An 18,851-nucleotide genomic window follows, 5' to 3' on the forward strand; every position below is an offset into this window, starting at 1 on the left:
AGCAAAAAAATAAAATAAAAATTAAAATTCATATTAGCATATTAAAGTCACTGAGAAGTCCTGCAACATTTCTTATAATTATAATCTTCATAGAGTGCTCATAGTTCCCTTACAACAAGAAATTGAGACCATTATTTTGACTTCATTTCTCTTTTCAAGGTCATTTAAGGTTTAAGATCATTTAGTAATTCCAGTTCATGTGAAACTTTGGGGTTGTATTAGATACCTTTCCGAAGTTATTTTGAAACCTATAATTTTTGGCATGTCTGTTCTAAATGTATGTCTATGCCTATATTTTTGCTTTAGGAGTACAAGATCCCCAGCATGAGAGAATTATTACTGTGTCTTCTAATGGAAGTATTCACAGCCCAAGGTTTCCTCATACTTATCCAAGAAATATGGTCTTGGTATGGAGATTAGTAGCAGTAGAAGAAAATGTATGGATACAACTTACATTTGATGAAAGATTTGGGCTTGAAGACCCCGAAGATGACATATGCAAGTAAGTTAATCATATTTGAAATTTTAACAGAGTGTAATAACTGTTAGTCTTTCAAGTTGCTTCATTTTGATGATGTGACTTTAAATGGCATTTTTTGTTGTGATGTTTTTCTGATGATCCAAGAAATTTACAATCTTATTTAAGCTATGTTTCTATCTACTACTGAAAATAATTTGATGTAATTTTTAGTAAGAAAATCTGTGTAGACGAAAATTTAAAATAAGGAATAAAGAATAAAAAGCCAAGTAAAGGATTGCAGTTGTGCCAAAAAATCTGTTACCATTAGTACTAAAAATTTTACATCTGAGCTTCCTGATAGCCAAATCAATCAAATAAACAATAAACTATTAAAAGAAAAAGCAGTATCCATGGGTACATATTATCCATAGTACCCAGTATCCATAGGTACACATATGGCTACATACACGTACACAGGACTAAGAAGTTTGAATATTTCATCACAAAGAAGAAATACAGTTCTGAAAGAAAATTTGAAATTTAGGCTAACATTATGGTTTGCCAGGTAGATATTCAGCATAATTCTTCTGGAAGCATTCATGGGCAAAAGTCAGCTGGAGTATTTCACCCACGCAAAAGACCACCTACTGTATGTCATACAAATATTACTCTTTAAATCCTATGTGAATACACTTGTCAAGGTTGAGTGGTCTTATTGAAGATTTTTCACTTCAATGGCACTTGTATATCATGAAAATATTTTACTTGAGCTTCTTTGTAGGGTTCTTTATTTTCTCTTTGATATACAAGTTAAAGGAAGATTTTCATTCTCTGGTATAATACAGATAAATGTTTCAATACAAATGAAATAAACTTTGTACTTACTGTCATCACAGTTTGTATCTTTAACATTTATGTAGTTACATTTTTTTCCACATTTCTTCTTTCTGTGACTGTGCATTTCGTGTTATTTTTTTCCTTACATCTATAATCTTAGACTTGAGGATAGAACCTATCCTAGCTACATTTAGAGATGGTGTTATTCAACCCTTCATTTTATAGATAAGGAAACAGGCCGGAGAAGTAAAGTAGCTGCCCTAGATCTCATTCATATTTTATACCTAAACAAATGCTAAAACACGTTTTTCCTAACAGCTGTACAGGTAGTTTTTCACCATGCTATACTGTACCTCTTGTCTTATTTTCATATATAGGATTCCATAATGTTGTCAAAAATTGTGAAGGGTTTAAGATTTTGTCCTACTTGCAAAGTAGCAAGTCAGTGTACTACAGTTTCCTGGATGCTGATAGAAGACAGGAGACTCCTGGGTCAGAGACAAAGGACTGTATGACAATAACAGCAGTAGCCAGAGTATTAGCACTTCTTGTCCCTCTTCCTGAGTTCCAATTCCCACAGGTCAATACCAAGAGGGCCACATGGCGCCTGCACACCTAATGGGTTGTATTACAGGAGACGAAGCATTATATGTGTGTGTCTATACGTATATAGTTAGGTGTGTATGTATGTAATGTATATTAGTAGTTCAATATAAAAATTAAACCATCGTCCAGCATGCCTTACCTACCTACTTCACTCAGTACGAGACTCAACTTAAGAAAAGTGACTTCCAGTAGTTCTGAAATCCTTTCCCTTTGTTCCTCCCTGATTGCACCTTCTTATTCCTACAAATATAATCATTGTCCTAAGTTTTTTTCACTTGATCTCCTGATTTTCTCTATAATTTGATAAAATATAGGTATTTCTCTATGTGCTATCCTATAAAAAGTAAATTATTTTCTGCCTGTTTTGAAATGTATATCAATGGGATAATACTGTGTTTAGTTTTGTGACTTGATGTGTGTTTCAAAACAAGCAAAACCAGGCAATATGATATGATATTTTTAAAGTTAGTTTCTGTTGGTGCAGATAGCTTAGATCATTTGTTTTCCTTCATGTTTGGTCTTCCATGGTGTAAATAGTCAACTTTTTTGTCTGTTCTACTTTGATGAACATTTGGCCTATTTCTAGTTCTCATTGTCCAAAAATTCAAGAAAACTTTCTTTGAATCTGTATCTAAGAATGGTATTGTGGTCTTAAGGTATTTATATTTTCAACTTGAGTAGATACAGTTAAAATGATTTTAAAAGTGACCAGTTTGCACTTCTACCCACAATATACAAAAATTTCTATTGCACCACACTCTCACCAACCTTTTGATTTGTCATTCTTTTGATTTTTGGTAGGATGGTAAGTGTAAAATTGTACCTCGATATTAACTTTTATTTGTTTTTCCTCATTACTAATGAGATTGAGAAATTTTCATATTATTATTGGCTACTCATATTTCCTTTTCTGTGAAATGCCTGCTCATATCTCTTGCCCAGTTTTTATTGGACTGTTTGGCTATTTAAATTTTGCTTTTCATATTTAAGTCCTTGATCCATCTGTAATTTGTTTTTGTCTATGGTGTGAGGTGTTTCATTAGGGTATCCAATAATGTCGCAGCATCATTTATTGAACGGTCACTCTTTCCCCCAGTGATGTGCAAAGCCAGCTAACATGCAGAACTGATTTCTGTATATGAGCTGGTCTGTTTCTGGACTCTCTGTTCTGTTACTTTGGTCAGTTGTATCAGTCGGTGTACCAAAATGACACTGTCTTAATTACTGTAACATTATAGAAGCTATGTGATAGGGAAGTCTCACCTCATTTTCTTCTTCTTTTGAAGCATCCTCACTATTTTACTTTTTAATATATATTTAAGACAGTTTTTCTTTTTAATATATTTTTAAGAAATAAGTTTTCAAGTTCTTTCCAAACTCCTGTTGTGATTTTTATTACAATAAATTGAATGTATAGATCGTTTTGAAGATAATTGACATCCTTATAGTAATGATTCTTCCTATCCTTGAGAACTTTACGTTTCTCCATTTATTGGGATCGTCCTTATTGTCTATACAGTTTTAAAAAATGTTCTTTATAGAGATGTTACGCATCATTATTTAGATTTATTTCTATATTCTTTATAGACTGTTGCTAAAATCCCTTTTTGAAAGTTACGTTTCTAATTGTACATTGCTGATATATAGAAATGCAATTGATTTTTTAGTATTGATCTTATATCTGGCAAGCTTGCTAAGCTTTTATTTATTTTAATAACTGTTCAGGGAATTATTTTGGATTTATGCAAAAAGTCTTAAGGTTTGTGAAAAAAGATTTTTCTTCCTTTCAGTTCTTTTACTCCTTATTTTTCACCTCTTGTTAAGCTGTTGATTGTATTAGTAGGTATCCTTGTCTTCTTCCTGATTTTAGAGTTTTCTTTTAAAAAAAAAAAACTTTAAAATTTGGAGTAACTTTAGATTTATAGAATGTTGCAAAGATAGGACAGAGAGTTTCTATCTACTCTTTTTTTTTTTTTTTTTTTTTGGTGAGGAATTTCAGCCTTGAGCTAACATCCATGCCAATCCTCCTCTTTTTGCCGAGGAAGACCGGCCCTGAGCTAACATCTATTGCCAATCCTCCTCCTTTATTTTTGTTTTCCTTTTTCTCCCCAAAGCCCCAGTAGATAGTTGTATGTCATAGATAGTTGCACATCCTTCTAGTTGCTGTATGTGGGATGTGGCCTCAGCATGGCTGGACAAGCGGTGCATCGGTGTGCACCTGGGATCCGAACCCGGGCAGCCAGTAGTGGAGTGCACGCACTTAACCACTAAGCCATGGGGCCAGCCCCTCTATCTACTCTTAACCTAGGTTCCTCCAATGTTAACGTCTTACATAACCATGGCACATTTGCATAACTAAGAAATTAACATTCATGCAATATTCTTCACTAAACTACAGACTTTATTCAGATGTAGGCAGTTTTTCCACTTTATGTCCTTAGTTTCTGTTTCAGGATCCTTTCCAGGATAAGCATATTGCATTTAGTCTCATGTCTCCTCCAATCTGTGACAGTTTCTCCCTTTCCTTGTATTTCGTGACCTTGACAGTTTTGAAGAGTATTGGTCAGGTATTTTGTAGAATGTCCCTCAATTTAGGCTTTTCAGTGTTTTCTCCTGATTACACTGAGGTTATGAGTTTGGGGGAAGGATTCCAAATAGGTAATATGCCTTCTCATATCATATCAGAAGCTATATACTATCAACCTCACTTATCACTGGTGATGGAAACCTTGATCACTTTGATCACTTGGTTGGGGTGAGTTTCTCCTTTGATAAGATAATACATCTCCCTTTCATGTGCTGGTATTGGAGGCATGCAACTAAGTTCAGCCCACATTCAAGGAGATAGTGATTAAGTTCCATCTCCTAGGGGGGGAATATATACATATAGTATTTGGAATTTTTCAGTAAAGAAAATTTGTGCCTTCTCTTTTCTCCTTCCTTCCTTCCTTCCTTCCTCCCTTCCTTCCTCCCTCCCTCCCTCCCTGCCCTCTTTCTCTTTGTTTCTTTATCATTTATATCAGTATAGACTCATGGATGTTTATTTTATTCTTTGTGTTATAATCCAATGCTATCATTATTTACTTTTTAGTTGAAATCGTTTCATCTTTGGCCACTGGGAGTAAAGAGTTTGCAGTTAACAGATCAATATTGAGTATGATGATCAATGAAGACTTTTTTGCTTTATTATTTGAAGTACTTCTTCTTCTTCTTTTTTTTTTTTTTTTGAGTAAGATTGGCCCTGAGCTAACATCTGTTGCCAATCTTCCTTTTTCTTTTTTCTCCCCAAAGCCCCAGTACCTAGTTGTATATCCTAGTTGTAGGTCCTTCTGGTTCTTCTATATGGCATGCCGCCTCAGCATGGCTTGATGAGTGGTGAGTAGGTCTGCACCCAGGATCCGAACTGGCAAACCCCGGGCTGGTGAAGTGGAACGTGCAAACTTAACTGCTGCGCCACCAGGCTGACCCCTGCAGTACTTCATTTTTACTTTGCTAAGAGGCGTTTTTCCCCTTTGGGAAAAAATTTTTATTCTTTTTATTTTTGCATTTAAAAACAAGTTACAGGCATAATGACACTTTATACCTCACCATGTATCACCTAAGTACAAGGATATTTCATGTGTAATTTCAATACCATTTTCATGTGCAAGAAATTTAAGGTTAATATGAAACTACTACTAATATATAGTTGATTTTCCAGTGTTTCCCATGATCCCAGAATGTTTTCACTCCTTAATTTTCTTTTTTCTTATTATGCTTTTTTTTGTGTGTGTGTGTGAGGAAGACCAGCTCTGAGCTAACATCTATTGCCAATTCTCCTCCTTTTTTTTTTTACCAAAGCCCCAGGAGATAGTTGTATGTCATAGTTGCACATCCTTCTAGTTGCTGTGTGTGGGACGCTGCCTCAGCATGGCCGGACCAGCGGTGCATTGGTGTGCACCCGGGATCCAAATCTGGGCCGCCAGTAGCAGAGTGCGCGCAGTTAACCACTAAGCCACAGGGCCGGCCCCTCTTACTATGTTTTGATTCAGTAAAAAGTCATTGATTATATATTGCATTTGGTTATTGTAACTCTTTTCTTGGCTTTCATGACACTGATATTTTTGGACCATCCAGACCATTTATTCTGCAGAATATCTCTCAGTATTAATTTGTCTGAATATGTCTTCATAATTAGGTCTTACTTAAAAATATCGGCTAGAATGTTCTCTAGGCAATGGGTGCTTCTGATTGCTTGTATTGTCGGTTTATCATCAGTGACGTGAGTTTGATTTCTCAATCCTGTTTTAGATGCATCCTGCCAATTTTGATAATGTGGTATTTTTATTTTTGTCCATTTGAAGATTTTTATAATATCTGTTGCTTTCTTCTTTTAAACCATAGGTCATATGGAAGCATATTGTTCATTTTCCATATAAATGTATAAGGTTTTTTAAATATAGTTTGTATAATTTTTTAATTATAGATTTATAAATTAATTGTATTTTAGGTAAAGAATATGTCTTGTTTGTCTGTAATTGTTTGAAATTTAAAACTTGACTTCATATTTTTAAATTCTCCAAATGTACTTGAAAAGAAGTGTATTCTTCAGTTGTGTGGAGCAAGTCTATGTATGTTCATTACATCAATTTTTGCAATTGTGCTGATTACAACACCTGTATTTTTCCTGATTTCTTTTTCTTCTTGATACGTCAATTACTGAGAGAGATGTGTTAAATTTTCCTGATAGAGAATAAATAGATTTCAGTTTCACTTTGTAGATCTGTCAATTTTTGCTTTATATGTTTTTAATTTATGCTAGTTGGTGCACACAAGTTCAGAGATGTGAGCTTGTTTAATCTTTATTAATGTTTTCTTTTTGCTTTAAAGTATATTATGCCTAATATTAATAGAGCTACATCAGGTAATTGCAGTTATTATTAGCATGACATTCTTTCCATTCTTTTACTTTCAACTTTCCTGTATCCTTCTTTGTGCACATGTGTGCATGTTAGTATGTGTGTCTATGTGTGTTTGGGTTGTCTCACGTGAAAGGAACATGAGTAACATTAAAAAGAAAACTGCAGTAAAAAAATCTTTATACGTTCACTTAGGAATTTAACCTAGTACGTTGATTCTTATTATGCATGTTTTAGATTCTATGCTACTATTTTGTACATTCTATTTATACTCATTTTTCTGTTTCTTTGGTTTCCTTTCTTGTGTTCATTTAGTTTGTCTTCTCTTTCCATTTTCTTTTCTATGAATTTCTATACATCAGTTTCTATTTTCAAATGGCTACCTTAGAAATGCATATTTAACATAATATCTAAAGTTAATCAATGTTTACCCTCCTCAAAATATAAAATTGCCTGAGAACATGTTAACTACTGTGGAATGCTAACTCCCCAGATATCACCACACTATGTTGATAAGACAGAGCTGAGTTTATTGCTTACCATGGTGACAGAGAAGACCACCTTGACAGCTTTAATGGTGTCTGGGGATGAGTAGCAAAAAACAGATTTTGTTGAGAATTTGAAGTTTGGTTTAAAATGGATCTTGCCGTGTGGAGACCTGATTAGGGTTGGGTAAGCTCGATGTAATAGTTTAGATTTGGTGGAAACAAGGCAAGGATTTTCAGGCTACGCGTTCAGCAGGGTTAGTAAACTGTTCGTGCTTTCAGCTGAAGGAGTAAATGGTTCTTTGGGGAAATTTCTGTAATGAACAGTAGTTATTTGCCTGGGTAAAAATGAAGACAATAAAATAGTCATGTGATGTTATTGTGAATAGTTAACTGGGTGGGATAGGTGGTTTCATCCTTATTGTCCCAGCTGGTCTGGTTCTCACTACAACTGCTCCCACTCCTGATTGGTATGTGGTCATTACTGAGGATTTTAGTTTTGTATTTTTTAATTTCACAAGTAAGACATTGTTTTTATTATTTTGTAAAATCAGTGTTTCTTTAGCTATATCTACATGTCTACTTCTGGTGCTAACCATTTCTTGTTACATTTCAGATTCTTTTTTTTTGTAGGATTATTTTACTTCTTCCTTACGTACAGTCTTTAAACGTCTCTTAAGTAGGTACCAACCACCCTGTTGGTAGTAAATACTCAGTTCTTCTTTATTTGAAAATTTCTTTATTTCACTTTCATTCTTAGAAGTTAGTCAGACTGGATATAGAATTTTAAGTTGTGTGTTTATTTTTTTCTCAATACCTTGAAAATACCATTCCGCAGTCTTACAGCTGTTGAGAATTCAGTCATCAGATTAATTGCTGCCATATCCTTGTAGTTTCCCATTGTATGGTACATTTTACAGAGGGAGACGTGTGGGCAGCAGGGGTGAGAGGGAATGGACAGGGTTAGGATCTGACCCCGGGCTTCCATACCACTCGTGGCCCATTAAACTCCTCTGCTCTTGTACGCCAGGGCTCAGCAGGTCCCCCGAGGGCTCCAGGGCATATTTACCTCACTGAAATTCTGATATCTTGTGCTTATTTGTCGTCTAAAGAATTCTCTTATTTTCCTGACAGTTCAGTATTGCATTAAAAACAGTGGTTTTCTTTCAATCATTTCTTCAGCAATTTTTGTTGTAATGTACCAAGAGGAGTTTCTCTGACTAACTTTGTCCATAATGTGATGGAATGTAGATTGTTGTCAAGCAAAATAAAGTTTTTCTTAACAAGGCTGGATACTCTCAAGTTCAAGTTTAAAATTGTTTTTTAAAAAAATGGCAAAATCGACTCTTCTCCATGATGGTGCTACAGAACTAAAATACAAACGTAACCCCCTAAAATGCAGTTTGAGAATTTAAACTGTCCTATTGTAAATGTTTTCTCAAGTCTGAAATTTAGGAGTCTAGAAAATTTGAATCACTATTTTAGCTGTATCTTTGAAAGAGGACAGAGTCAGTTGAGATGTTTGACTTTTTCTCCGTAGCCCTACTGACTTCTCAAATCATCTTTAAGATAAAGAATGAGTTGTGGGGCTGGCCTCATGACCTAGTGGTTAAGTTCAACGCATTCCACTTCAGTGGCCGGGGCTTGGTTCCCAGGTGTGGACCTACACCACTCCTTGGCGGCCATGCTGTGGTGGCGACCCACATACAAAATAGAGGAAGATTGGCACAGATGTTAGCTCAGGGTGAATCTTCCTCAGCAAAAAATCATTAAAAACAAGAGTGAGTTGTGTTTTTATGCTATTGAAGATTGATATTATTACAAAGAGGAAAACAAGTCATATGCGAATAAGGTTTTATTGCTTTTACAGGCTGACAGGATATCCAGGCAATGTGATAGAGGGTATTGGGGTGGGACAAGGAGGAAAAAAATGCATATTGTATGTGTGTATACACTTAGGTGTAGAAAATGCCAAAATATGTCATTTTTTCATTGTTGTTTGTGTGTGTGTGGCTCTTATGTTAGTGACATATGGGGTCCCTAGGAGAGTACATTTTTCGTGGAAAACTTCTTTTTTAAAATCTTTTTTGTTTATTCTTATTGTGAAGTAAATAATCTACATATTATATATAAAATTTTATGAAGAAAAAGACCATAAAGGACAGCGTTTGAAAACGGGTAGGTCAATCAATCTGTCCTATTTAAAATAATGCCTCTTTTTCACCAAAACAACAGAGTGTCTTTTAGAGGAAATACTATAACTGGTCCAATGTGGAAAAATTTTAGTGATAGAAATGCTGAATATGCTAATTGAAATAAACAGATTTTTTTTAATAGTTAGAATTTAAGATGATCAACATTAGTTTTTCTTTAAAATTAAAAAAAGTCTTTTGAACATTTTCCTCTCTTCCTACTGTTTATAATAAATTAGTGTGACATTATTATTTGCTCATTTCTTTACTCTTACATTCAACAAGCACTTGTTGAGCACTGTGGTAGGTAAATAGGACAATAGTAATGAGTAGGAGGTGGCTCATGATGTCAAGTAGCTCATAGTCTGGGGAAAGAGGCAGACAAATAAATAGGCAATTAAAAGAAAACGGCAACAATCTCAGAATATGGTAAATACAGAGTACAGTTATTACTGTAACTGAGTATGTTTAGATTGCTTTGTTGATCATTTTCTAATTCATACCATAACTGTGTATCTTACCAGCAACAGTCTATAAATAATCATTATTAATTTATTATGGAGAAATTGGGGTGCACGAATTAACCCTGCCATGAGGACCTCAAAAACTCAAATACTCATTTTCTATGTTTCATTCTAGTAGACATAACTTTCAAGGATAGTATAGATTTCTTATATCAATTTTACAGTGCCAGTACAAGCTGTGGGTGATAAAATTTTAAGGAAACAACTGTTTATGAAACTATATAAAAATATTCCTTAGTTGCATGGCCATCCAACTGAAATAAAGGAAGGCAGTATTGTTTATTTAGCTGATAATGACCTTAGAAACCCATAAGTGTATCATAAAAATTTATTTTCCAAGCAGGATTTGTTCATGAACCCCGTAAAAGGAATGAAGGAAGAAAAAGGTACCTCAAGTTACTATTTGGCATAAGTGATCTTCAATTTTAGCTCTGAGAGATCCAAGAACATCACATGAAGCCCCTTACCTGCAAAATCCCAGCGTGAATCTACAGAATTGGGCCTGAGAATAAGTAGCTGGGTGTTGGACTATAACTCAGAATTTCAGTCCTGTACATGACGGCAAGAAAAAGATAGGTTAAACAAAAAAATCAGTACCTTTTTAAGGTACACTGTGGGAACCTTGCTGTAAGACCAGATGAGAAGGTTTTCCTGGTGTTATAGATGATGGTATGGCTACTTTCTGTGGTATGCCTCCCTCAACCACTGGCATGGAGAAGGGGAATCAGGTTGACTTAGCGCATTCATTATTCATGCCCAAGACTTGTGTTAGGGGCCCATCTGTGCCAAAGCACTTGCAGGTTGGTTACCTAAACAAATCACTTCTGTTTTAAGGAAGAAGGGAAGGGTGTATTAGAGGAAGCTATGTAGGCAAACAGGAGTGTCTGCTACAGAGCTCTGTCATGACTAAGAAGTGATGTTAGAATTAAAGCACACAGTAGTTATAATCCAGAGAGGTATGGGAATACAATGTGTATTAGGCCTTGAAAAATAGGTAAGACTTCACTAGGTTACTAGCACCTAGTAGATACTCAGTAAAAGTTAGTTAAAATAAAATAATAGGTGGGTTAAAGAGGAGTACTCCAGGCAGAGTTAGACTGAAGATGGTGAAAGTGAACAGTGAGTTTCTCTGGAGCATGAGATGTGGTGGAGTTGTGGTAAGGGGTGATGCTGTGCTGGTGGATAGGATCAAATTGTGAAGAACTTTGAATACTAAGCTGATGCATTTGGACTTCCTTTCTTATGCTGTCAGAAGCTAAGACTTTTGTTGTGAACAGGGTCATGTACTGGACTACATTTTAGGGATAGGATACTGACAGAAGCATGCAGAATAGGTTGGAGGAGAGTTTGAAGGCAATTGGAATAGTTGGAGGAATTTTATTTCTCAAACAAAAAACTTTACAGTTTGATGTTCCCTCATACCTACCCTTTGCCTAATTATTTTCTGATTGATGCAATAGCAGAAAGCATATTCTTCTCTTACCATTACCCTCTTCATTGTTAAAGCTCTGTGTGGGTGAGGGGAATGGGTGCGTGGGTGTGTGGGTGCCCACGCGTGTGTGTGCAAAGAAAATCTGCAGATATCCAAGTGCTTTTTATTTCAAAGCTACATTATCTTTTGCCCCAGGGCACAAGTTTTGGGAGGAAAAAACAACCAATTTCAACATTGCTGATGTTAGAAATATGTATATTAAAGACAAACCAAGGAATAACTTAGAATGTTAAATGTTCATTCTATTATAGAGAAGAGATGGCCTTCCTCTTTTCTCCAAGGGTTAGGCCAGTTTTACATGGACTCTGAGAAGAGCAGACAACGCAGACCAATACTGCATGGTGTCTAGGAATAATATTGCAATTCTGCTACAGGTATGCCATAAGAAAATAAGTTTCCCAAATAAGTAATGGCATAAGTCAAAAGATAGTGGGATTCATACAAGGAAGTATAACTTTAAGATTCTTAGTTTCAAATAGCCACAAATAGTTAGCCAGTGACTGTAACTGACTTAAAAAGGAAATGTTTGGATTATGTTTCTGAAAATTTCAGGGATAGGCTTTATCAAGGTTCTGAATGATGCCATCAGCTCTCTGTCTCTTCTTCTCTGCCTCTTATAGACTTGCTTCCCTGTGGTTGACTTCATTCTCAATCAGTTTGTTTTCATAAAATGGCAGAGAAAACCATGGAAGTGCCAAGATTTTAGCACTTGCAAGCTTTGAAGGAGGCAGGAACTTTTCCTGCAAAAGTTCTCAGAAGAGTTTTAATTGGCCTTGTTTGAACCACGTATCCATCCCTGGACCAGTTACTATAGGGGGAGCCAGGAGCATGTGTTACTGTGCTTGGCAAAATTTGGATTATGTGCCCTTCCTGAAGCCAAGTGATGGACTGTAATTGGTGGAGAAATGGGCCCTGAGAGCAAAACTATTTCTTTTTCCATCAGAAGGAAGAAGAGGTGTTGGTGGTGCAAAAATAACAATCTCTGTTACTGGTGTTAAGAACCAAAAGGAGTTGAAGTGTAGCTTTCAAATTTACACTTAGTGTTTTTCCTACCTGCACTTTTGGCCACAGAATAAAGTTCTCTTTAGAGTGAAGATTTTGCCAGTGCCCTTTCCAGCAACTCTTTTGACTGTAGTTAACTCAGTGGCATAATTTATAGTTTTGTTATCCTTTGACCTCTGGAGAAATTACTTTTGTAACTTTAAAAAAAATCATTCCCAAGAGGGCTTAAAATGAAGGGTGGGGATCTGACCAAGTCTGAGATCAAGGGACTCTGCCCTTGGCTAATGAGATGTTTTGGTTTTATGTTTTGAAATGTTCAAAATCAACATTCCAAGTAGAGAAAGAATGTATCCTGTAACTCCCAAAACTCATGTCTGGCTCACCCAATGTTTGTCTCTCACTAACCCTTCACCTCTTTTCCTACATCTTATCCTCTCCTCTTCTGCTCGCAATACCTCCCTCTCTTTTTTGCCTTCCTTTTCCCACCTTCTCTGTTTGATTATTGCCCAGATATCACTTTCCTGCATTGATTCATAAAGAGTTTTACAGTTGGTGCTTCGTGAGGATTTGGGAAATGTTGGAATGCCGTTCTTTATGCCATGTCTTTGCTTTCAGTTGCTGCCTTGCTGCCACTGGGGTAATGATGAGATCTCTTATTTGAGTTGTCCACCTGGCACACCTGACCTGGCTACATGGACAACTTCTAGAACCAAAGAAATATCCATATTACTAGCTAGCTAGCTAGCTAGTTATCTATCTACACAATTTTACCCAAAAAGAAAAACCAAGCAAGAGCAGTAGAGCTCAGTCATTAATAATGAGGACGCCTATGGGGCCGGCCTGGTGGCCTAGCGGTTAGGTGCACACGCTCCACTTCGGCAGCCCAGGGTTCGCAGGTTCAGATCCTGGGCACGCACTGATGCACTGCTTGTCAAGCCGTGCTGTGGCGGCGTCCCATATAAAATAGAGGAAGATGGGCACAGATGTTAGCTCAGGGCCAATCTTCCTCAGCAAAAAAAGAGGGGGATTGGGATCCGATGTTAGCTCAAGGCTAATCTTCTTCACAAAAATAATAATGATGACGTCTACATGTACAAATCTTAAATATACTGTTATGATTCTGCACTGGCCTTTCTTTTCTCAGCTTATTCAATGTTTATGCAGTTATTCTTCCAATATTAAATTATTAATATCATTTTGCTATATGAGCTTTCAAATAACGCACTTTCTTCAATTCACCTGGTCCTGACTCTTGGAGAGGCAGACAGTGTTCAGATCCCAGCTATCTTTATAGAAGCGCCTACTTTCTGAAGAAGCTGGTCTTTGAATAGGCTATGTCCTTTGGCTTTTATAATACAGGCAGATGCTGACTTAGGATTTATTTCTAATTGATTGATGAAATTGTTTCTAATCATTATTTGATTTCCCCTGTAAGATATTTTCCAGAGTGATTCAAAAAAACCTAACTTTTACAAAAGGATTATTGTTTTGCTATGTAGTTAACAAAGGTTAAATGAACTTATTTAACAAAACTTTTCTGAGTTAAGCTTACAAGATTTCAGTGCATCTGATTCGCATGTGGAGATACAGAAGGGAAGCTGAGGGCCACCTTCCCAGCTTCCTTGGCAATATTGTCCATACTTAGACCTTCATTTTCAGCAGAAGGAATGGTATGAATATTTTCTCCTAGTCCATGTTTACTGCAGGTAAGGTAGCATAACTGTGAGCCCTGGGAGACTGATTCTGTGAAGGCGGAAGCAACTATTATCATTCACTGAAACTTATAGTAAGAACACAGAAAAAAAGGATTTTCTATTGGTATATAGATGATTTCATGGAAATCAAGGAGAAAGTTCCTTTACTGGATTTAATTATTTAAAGAAAAGTGCTATGGAAAGGACCTCACTTCAATTAAACATTTCATTAAGTTAAATCAAGGGAACCTTATCTTAATTTAGTGCAGCACTCTAAAGCAAGGGTTTGTGGTGGTTATGGCTTGCCTACAGATTAGTTGAAATCGACAGGTATTGGCCATGATAGATGCTTGTGTAAGCCATCCACTAGCTTAAGAATCATTTGCAAGAGCTCTGTGTATTCATAGATACTCACTCAAAGGTGGGCAAGGAGGAAGGAGGAGGCCAGAGGTTCCTGCCCCCGTGGAGTGAACTTTGCCTTTGTGAACTCCAATTCAGAGCACTAGGATAGTGGGTGATCTAGGGAGATGCTTCTTTTATGTAGATATAGAAATGTGCTCTTGTCCATAGTAAGGTATACCCTCTTTAATTTCTGTCAATAGAAATGTTCAAGTTACTGGTACACAGAGGTGTATGTTCCTATCCTGTTATTAAAATCCCGAAGGAGACCATGAGGAGAGATTTTTCCTCATGCATCAAGGTAAAATTCTGAATGCATTTTTCAGTTCACACAGTATTCGGACTACTAGTTTGGAAAACGAAGAAATTCCGTTTGTGCTTTGCTCCAGGTACCATACTGATCACTTAGATTTTTTAGTAGAATGAATTGGCAACTTATTTACATGAGAGAGTTAATTTACTAGGAAGAACACTGGCTTGGAATGCCTAACATGTTTCAGATTCAATTCTGTCATTTACTATTAGCTTTCCGCCCTTGGCTAAATACTTGGCCTGTTTTATCATTATATTCTTTAAATATATAATGAAAATATAAAATGAAATAAGGGGATTGGGTTCCAGATGAAGATTCAACTAAAAGATCTGCCTTTCCCCAGAATAGCCACAAATATACGGGGACACTAACCTTTGTTTTGGCTTTATCCAAACGAGTAATGTTTTATAAAAGTTCTTTAAAATATTAACGTATAAGATAATATTATAACTTTTCTGTTGCTATAAAAAATCACTTTAGATATCTTAAACTGTTGTTTTACACATGATCCTTTGGATTAAGATTCATTTTTAATTTGACATTAGTGGGTTTTTTTTGTTTTTTGTTTTTTTTTTGGTGAGGAAGATCAGCCCTGAGCTAACATCCATGCTAATCCTCCTCTTTTTGTTGAGGAAGACTGGCTCTGAGCTAACATCTATTGCCAATCCTCCCTTTTTTTCCCCAAAGCCCCAGTAGATAGTTGTACGTCATAGTTGCACATCCTTCTAGTTGCTGTACGTGGGACGCGGCCTCAGCATGGCTGGAGAAGCGGTGCGTCGGTGCGCGCCTGGGATCCAAACCCGGGCCGCCAGTAGCGGAGCGCGCGCACTTAACCTCTAAGCCACAGGGCCAGCCTGACATTTGTTTTAAAATGCTAAATGCTTCAAGTTCTGATCAACTCCGTATTCAGAACTCTGAACTCTGAATCAGTTCAGTAAATGCTTTTTCTGGAAATGGCACTACTGTAACATAGTCCTATCCATTCTTTCATCATCCCACACCTCTTCTAAGTGAGTAATGTAACAGGTTACCTGAGTATTGCCTGGCCCCATTCCTTCCCATCTTTGAGCTTTAAGATTCAGCTTCCTTTAAATTAAGTTTAATATGACAAAAATGTCACTGCTTGGAAATCTATCAGGTGCTCAACTGTTTCTTTTGTCATTTTCAAACTCTTAACTATATGACTCAAGACCATGAAGAATTCCTAAATGTAATGGAACCAAGAAATTTTTTGATTCAGTATGTTGCTAATAGTTATAATGTAGCAAAGGACTTAGCCATTACATACAATACACTTTGAAACTTCATTGCCCAAAGATTTTTCCCCAAAAAAGTTATTCCTAAGAGCTGTTTCAATCACTTAGAAAAATATTTGAATAAATTTTCAAATCTCAAGTACACTATGCTCCCTGTCTGCCGAGACCCAGATTGCTTCCCCATATGGCAGCTGATTTAACCCCCTACTCCTTTCTCACCAGAAACCCCATGCACTAACTTCAAAAGCATCATCTACTTCTTGACCTTTCTATCTGTAGCTCTCCATCTCAGTCCATAAGTTTGAATAAGCAAGCTAGTTCATGATATCAAAATATTTGTGTAAATGAAACCAGTCATAATTTATTGCTTCTAAAATTATTTCATGGGATTGTGGTAGGCACTGTATTTGCTGAGGCATTGAGGTTAATCTCAGTGGAAATGAGGCCTGCATTGTATGTTATCCTAGGGTATTTTGAAAAAAAAATCTCTAATCACAGTTTACCTACTATTTATCTAGATTAAGAACTTCCAAGTAAGAGATTAAAATAGTTTGACATCATGCTGCAAATTATGACACTCTTAAGCTTAGCAAAATTCTCAAGAAGTTCTCAAGAACTTTAATATGAGGAATTTCTTAGAAGATAAAAAGGAAGGCTCAAAAATCTAGTCAGAGTTTTCCATGTGACATGCAAAGAAAAGAAAGAAAGAAAAAGAGGGAAAAAAAAAAAAGAAAAAAGAGAAGGAAGGTAGAAAGGAAAGGAGGGAGGGAAGAAGATGACCTCTGAAGGCTGCAAGCTGTTTGCAGACTACCTTGCTTTTCTGATGCGCTCAAGTTACTGAGTGCCTGGGTAGAGAACCCAAGCAGGTAGGTGCCATGTGATAAATGTTACCATTGATTGAGCACCTACTGTTTTCCAAGCCCTGAACTGGGTTAGTTACCCACGTGAACTCTAATCTTTCAGCAATCCTTCCCCATTGATATTATTCCTATTTTACAAAGGAGGATACAGGCTGAAAGAGGATGTAAAAATTGTCCAAATATACAGAGCTAGTAAATAGTAGATATGGTATTCACATCTTTGCTCTAACATGTAGTATTATATAAGAATAGAATTATCACTGTCTCTATTAGCTCTTATATTATACTAGGCAAGAAAAACATCATTATCTGTCTTTCCTGTTCATCATAAAATTAAATAAAAATAACACCTTGTACAAGAGTGTAAATCGTTAAGTAATGCAGTCATAATCACACAAACAATTTACTTCCTATTTGATGGTTTGATAATCAAGTAGTCAATGGTTTACGACACAATTCCATCCCAAAATTGCTTGCTAATAATAGGAATTTATGGTCATCAAATCTTTTACAATTGGTGCAAAGTTCAAGTTTAATTATGCTCTGGTTTATTGTGCTGTGGTTAGATGATGTGAGTTTACTCTCCTATAATCAGATTTAATATGTGCTTATTGAACATCCACCAAGTGTAAGGAGGCCTGAGTGACAGAGCAGAAGCATTAATCTAGTCCTTGCCCTCAGGGAAAATCTAAACTAGCCAGATACCTTTGCTTGAAAGAAACAAGATAATATGAAATTAAATGCTAAATTGTGAGGAATAGAACATATTTGCAAAGTGTAAAAGTCTGAAGAGAAATGAACAGCCCAGTAGGAGGTCACCAGCAGAGTGACTGCCAAGAGACACCAAAAGTTGATGTTTACCTTCATGAATTCACCACTAGAATGTGGCCTTTAGCTGAGATGACTCAAACTCTGATTTGAAAAGCACAATGAACAGTGATCAGTTTCTCAATGACAGGCTAATATGAACCAAACTCTCAAAATGCCAACCTATAAACCAGAATTAAATATATTAAATTCAAATGAAAAATGCAATGTTCAAGGTTCTCATTTAACAAAGAGGAAAATCAATAACCACTGATGGTTTTGTATATGGTGTATGTGGCGTGTGTGCCAGTGTGTGTTTTATGAAAGTGCAAGATAAAATAAAGCCTATTTGGGGGGCTGACCCCGGGCCTAGTGGTTAAGTTCAGCACGCTCTGCTTCAGTGGCCCAGGTTCAGTTCCCAGGTGTGGACCTACACCACTCATCGGCAGCCATGCTGTAGTGGCGACCCACATACAAAATAGAGGAAGATTAGCACCGATGTTAGCTCAGGGCGAATCTTCCTCAGCAAAAAAATAATAATAATAGAGCCTATTTTTAAAGTAGATGAGCCTCACAGTGGTTCAAAGAAATGGTGTATGGAAGGAGGAGGAGAAAGAGTGCAGGTTAGAGAGGCTTCAGGCTACAGAGGCTATTGGAATAATCTGGATTACGTTAAGGGGGGCCTGAAATAATGGGATTTCAGTGTGAGGAGAGGAAACAGACAAAATATTTTGAAACAGACAAAAATATTCAAACTAACAATTTATGGGATGGGCTGTGTGATAAAGGAGAAGGATTGATGATAGACCACTTCATAATTCATTAATCTCCTGTTTAAGAAAGCAGGTGGGAAGAGCTAGAGAGAAAAACTCATCTTCAGTCCTGCTTATTACTCCCTTGAAAAAGGTAAAATGTTCAGTCAAAGAGAATGATTGGTAACAAAAATAAGATTTGGGTTTACTTGAGAATATGTAATTAATACTGCTTTTCCAGTCCTGTATTCATTATAATAACCACTCCTGAGGA

At 36.4% G+C, this 18,851-nt stretch overlaps 1 protein-coding gene across 1 annotated transcript in view; it reads left to right on the forward strand.

The window, feature by feature from the left end:
• PDGFC (platelet derived growth factor C) overlaps nt 1–18,851 on the forward strand; it is a 209,789-nt gene that overhangs the window by 114,429 nt on the left and 76,509 nt on the right. The window contains exon 2 of the mRNA XM_004420952.3: nt 307–502. Within this exon, the coding sequence (XP_004421009.1) occupies nt 307–502 (196 nt within the window). The remainder of the gene's footprint in view (nt 1–306; nt 503–18,851) is intronic.

This window comes from Ceratotherium simum, chromosome 12, assembly GCF_057802395.1.
Source record: "Ceratotherium simum simum isolate JZ-2026a chromosome 12, ASM5780239v1, whole genome shotgun sequence".
In the NCBI taxonomy this organism is placed as follows: Eukaryota; Metazoa; Chordata; class Mammalia; order Perissodactyla; family Rhinocerotidae; genus Ceratotherium; species Ceratotherium simum.